Here is a 4937-nt window from a genome sequence, read left to right as displayed (position 1 = left end):
AGTCTGTTCTCGACAGAGCAGTTGCTCCGGTGGTTATGCCAGCGGCTATTCCTCCTGTGTTTAGTAACACGTCTAGAGTAATAGAGACAGGCTCTCGCTTGGCCCTCCCTGGATGTTCATAGGCAGCTAGAACAGTCTCAGACGGAAGGTACGTTATTCTTGGCCACAATTGAACAAGCACACAGAAGTCTTTGGTGACGTTAAGAACCTTTAGAGGATTTGGGGTTCGTTGAAGTTTCCATTCTGGTTCCTGGTCAGTCCCTGTAGTCCCTGTTGCTGGCTGATCCTTGGCGTGTTTCACGTGGGAGGCATGTACCCAGGCGGCAATTCCGTCGACTTTCAGGGCGGTTGGAGTACTCAGTAGGACAGTAAAGGGTCCTTTCCACCGTGGTTCTAAGGTTTTTGCCTGGTGTCTCCGGACATACACCTGGTCTCCTTCCTTGAACGGGTGAGGGCACGGTGGAATGTCTTTGTCCTTGTAGGCCTCTGCAAGCGGTTTCCAGATGTACTCTCTCACTGCTCTGAGAGCCTGGAGATGCGCCTGTAACGAGGGTGGATGGGGGAACATGGTAGGATCAAAATCACAGAAAGAGGATGCCGGTGGTGGGCTCCCATATAATATTTCAAAGGGAGTCAGCCCATGATATGCAGGAGTGTTGCGCACTCGAAAAAGGGCCATAGGGAGGAGTCGTACCCAGTCTTTTCCGCCAGTCTCTAGGGCTAATTTAGTCAAGGTCTCTTTTAGAGTTCTATTCATTCTTTCTACCTGGCCTGAACTCTGGGGTCGATAAGCACAATGTAGTTTCCAATGAATCCCCAAACTCTTGGCCACCCCCTGACTTACCTGGGAGGCGAAAGCGGGACCGTTATCTGACCCTAATACTTGCGGCAATCCGTACCGGGGAAAAATTTCTTCAAGGAGTTTTTTTAACGACTGTCGTGGCCGTTTCATTCTTCGTGGGGTAGGCTTCTACCCAGCCTGAAAAGGTGTCTACAAAAACTATGAGATATTTATAACCATACAGTCCCGGTTTTACTTCAGTAAAGTCTATTTCCCATTGTATTCCCGGTCGGTGTCCTCGGGCACGGGCTCCTTGGGGGAGTTTTAGTCGCCTTGCGTTTACCTGGGCACAAGGCTTGCATTGATCCACTGTAATTTGAGTAAGAAACTGCAGGTCAGGAGTTATAAACGGGCATTTCTCATTTGCAAGTAGAGCGTGCATTTTTCTCCGGCTCAAATGAGTGAGGCGGTGGAGGTGTTCAATGATTTCAGTAGCTAAGGGCAGGATGACCTTGTCTTTTTTTCTCCATGCTTTGCACTTAGCATCCCACTCCCCTTCGAGTTCTTTAATGAGAGCTCTGTCATTATCAGTATATTTAAATGGAACTCCCCAGTTGCAGACTATGTCATCTGTGTTTTGCCTGGTCTCTTCGGGTCCCATTTTTGAGTTTATTTCCAGGGGTAGGGCTGAGATTGGCTCAGTGGCAACAGTTTTTGCAGTCTGGTCTGCCAGTCTATTTCCTCTAGCTACTGGATCTGTTCCTTTTTGGTGGCCCGGACAATGAATAATGCTCAGTCTTTTTGGAAGGAATAGTGCCCTTAAGAGGTTTATTATCTCTTGCTTGTTCTTTATTTCTCGTCCTCCTGAAGTTAAGAGGCCCCTTCTGCGATAAATCTCACCGTGCACATGGGCCGTAGCAAAAGCATACCTACTGTCAGTATAGATGTTTGCTACTTTTCCCGCCGCCAGTTCTAGAGCCTTTGTGAGGGCTATTAGTTCAGCTCACTGGGCCGACGTCCCTGGCTCTAGGGCACTGGCCCAGACTACGGAGTCATTGTTACTCACCACTGCTGCTCCTGCCCGCCGAGTCTCTTCGGTGACATAGCTGCTGCCATCTGTGAACCAGGTTACCTCCGCATCTGGTAGAGGCTGGTCAGTTAGATCTTCACGAGTCCCATGAACTTCGGCCAGAATCTGGGAGCAGTCATGGGGGGCATCCTTGGCCGTTCCCGGCTCCGGCAATAGGGAAGCGGGATTGAGCGTAGCAACTGGTCCAAAAGTAATGCGTTCAGGAGCTAAGAGCAAAGCCTGGTAGTGAGTCATGCGGGCGTTTGAAAGCCACCTGTCTGGCGGTTGGCGGACAACCGACTCCACAGCATGTGGAGCTATTATTGTGACTTTCTGTCCCAGGGTTAGTTTGTTTGCGTCCCTGAGCAGGGTCGCAATAGCTGCTACCATGCGCAGGCAAGGGGGCCACCCTGAGGCCACTGGATCTAGTTTCTTTGAAAGGTAGGCAACCGGTCGTCTCCAAGGGCCTAGGGACTGAGTCAATACTCCTTTTGCAATTCCTTTGGCCTTATCCACATACAGTGTGAATGGTTTTGTGACATCAGGCAGTCCCAGGGCCGGTGCCGTTAGGAGGGCCTCTTTAATGCAATCAAAAGCCCGTTGTTGTTCTTTTCCCCAGATGAAGGAGTTTTTTTTTTCCTTCGTTAACATGTACAAGGGAGCGGCCAGCTCCGCAAACCCAGGTATCCACAGCCGGCAGAATCCTGCCGCTCCCAGAAACTCACGTACCTGTCGGGAGTTCCTTGGGACTGATATAGACGCCACCGCAGCTTTCCTGGCTTCAGTTAACCATCTTTTTCCTCCCTTTATGACATATCCTAGGTAGGTTACCTCCTCTCTGCATATCTGGGCTTTCTTGGCAGATGCCCGATATCCTAGGGCTCTCAATTCACGTAACAGGGCCCTTGTCCCTTCTAGGCAGGCCTCTCTGGTAGGTGCTGCCAGCAAGAGATCATCTACATATTGGAGGAGAGTCAGATTGGGGTTATTTAATCTGAATGCCACCAAGTCTTGATGTAGGGCCTCATCAAAGATGGTGGGGGAATTTTTGAAGCCTTGTGGCAATCGAGTCCAAGTCAGTTGCCTACTTACTCCATGTTCCGGATCTCTCCATTCAAAAGCAAATAAAGGTTGGCTCGCCGGGCTCAGTCTGTAGCTAAGTCGACCCGCCGATCAGTCGTCCACCGGTACGCGCGTCCTCCTGTGGCTCCCTGTACCCACGAGGTCTTCTGGCTCATAGGTCCATCAGTAGTTGTCAAAACTGAATGTTGAGCCCCGGTGTCTACTAGAAACGTGGTGGGCTTGCCTCCCACAGACAGAGTTAGCCTGGGCTCAGGGGGAGGCTCCTGGCCCCGACTGGCCTAGTCTTCTAAAGTCAAAACTGAGGTCTGCCTTTTCTTGTTTCTAGGATTGTTGGGACAATCCTTTGCCCAATGGCCGTTTTCTTTACAGTAAGCACATTGATCTTTCCCTAAACGGTTTCGCCGCTCACCTCCCTGTTCCTTAAACTGTCTCCCTATCTCAGTTCCCTGGGATGTTATTTGCTTGTTATGAACTACAGTGGCCAAGATACGGCTCAGTTCTTTATTCCGTCGCTTATCTCTCTTATCCTCTCTTTTTTCCTGCATCTTTCTTAGTCTCTCTTCTCTCTCTCTTATTGAAAATTTTATCTGCCTCTTTTACTAAGTCCTGCAAGCTATAATTCTGCAATCCTTCTAGTCTTTGTAACTTATTTCGAATGTCTGGTGCCGACTGTCCTATGAAAGCCATAATCACTTCCCCCTGCCTATCTTCACTTGCCGGATCAAACGGTGTATACATGCGGTATGCTTCCATTAGTCTTTCTAAGAATCCCGCGGGAGTCTCCCCAGCTCCCTGTAGAACTGCTCTTACCTTAGCCAAATTAGTGGGTCGCCTTCCGGCACCCTTGAGACCTGCCAACAGAGTCTGGCGATAAAGACGGAGACGCTCCCTACCATTTGGAGTGTTGAAGTCCCAATTAGGTCGGACAAGGGGGAACACTTCATCAATTTCGTTTGGAAGTTGGGTGGGCTGCCCATCAGCCCGAAGGACATTCTTTCTGGCCTCCATCAGCACCAGTTGGACTTCTTCTGTGGTCAGTAGAGTCCATAACAGCTGCTGACAATCATCCCAAGTCGGCTGGTGCGTCAACAAGATGGACTCGATGAGACCTGTTAATGCTTGGGGGTCTTGGGAGAAAGGAGGGTTATGAGTTTTCCAATTATACAAATCAGAGGCAGAGAAAGGCCAATACTGGACCTGCCCCCCTACAATTCTCAAGGGGTACAATTGTGAAGACCATTGCCCTTCTCCTCTTTCTCCCTCCTTTAATTGAGCCCTGCGTAGCCGCAACCTGGTATGGATTGGGGATCTGGCTTCAGGCTGTTCATTTACAGTGGTGTCTGGAGAGCCCATCTCCCCGGTCTTCCTCTTGGGGGTTCTCCTTCAGGTTGATGCTCCTGGGGATAAGGTGGAGGAAGTTCAGAGGTCATTAATAGGTCCATCTGACTATCATCAGGCAGGACAGGCTTAGGTCGAGGACGAGTAGCTTCCAGCGGACAGAGGGAAACAAGAGCAGAGGGTTGGGGTTGGGGCGGAGCTGAAGGCGCCGGCAATTCTGGAGAAGGAGGAGGAGGAGGACAGGGTGCGATGAGAAAAGGTTGAGCCCACGGCGGGGGATTAACCACGAGGTCCTCCCATACTAAGATATACGGTAACTGGTCAGGATGCCCCGATGGTTTTGTCTCTACAGCCCTAAACTCCAGCCACTCTTCACACTGCAGGACAGGTTTATAGCAAAGCAATGCAGACTAAGCTTGGTCTAAACACACAGGAACCAGCAGCCAGGACCCAAGGGCTGCAGGCAAGACACTTTCGGCATCACCAGTTGTAGACCCTCTCAGAACAAACTAAATCTTTTACTGGGTGGCCCCCAGGAAACTTACAAGAGATCATTAATACTATAAATACTATGAACAAGAGTTTTTACACAGCACATTAAATATCATCTGGCTTGTTACAAAAGTTATCTGTAGACTCTAGGCGTGCTGGGAGCAGGAGCCCCCG

General features: G+C 50.1%; 1 protein-coding gene and 1 long non-coding RNA gene across 2 annotated transcripts; both read right to left on the bottom strand.

Moving 5' to 3' along the window:
• Window positions 1-430: 430 nt before the first annotated feature.
• On the bottom strand, window positions 431-1108 carry LOC121156218. Its single transcript, XR_005883829.1, has 2 exons — window positions 845-1108; window positions 431-541 (listed from the first exon to the last, which is right to left on the bottom strand). It is a non-coding gene; the product is annotated as an uncharacterized LOC121156218 (long non-coding RNA).
• A 1660-nt stretch (window positions 1109-2768) lies between these two features.
• LOC121156217 lies at window positions 2769-4311 on the bottom strand. The gene is given in 2 exon segments (XM_040979788.1): window positions 2769-3503; window positions 3505-4311. Coding segments are annotated over 2 exon segments (1290 nt in total). The 5' UTR covers window positions 4287-4311; the 3' UTR covers window positions 2769-2995.
• Window positions 4312-4937: the final 626 nt, after the last annotated feature.

Source organism: Ochotona curzoniae, unplaced genomic scaffold (genome assembly GCF_017591425.1).
Source record: "Ochotona curzoniae isolate NIBS_2020 unplaced genomic scaffold, NIBS_Ocur_1.0 contig_3313, whole genome shotgun sequence".
Lineage (NCBI taxonomy): Eukaryota > Metazoa > Chordata > Mammalia > Lagomorpha > Ochotonidae > Ochotona > Ochotona curzoniae.
The sequence above is the reverse complement of the archived record's forward strand: the minus strand, read 5'-3'. Positions and strand labels throughout refer to the sequence as shown.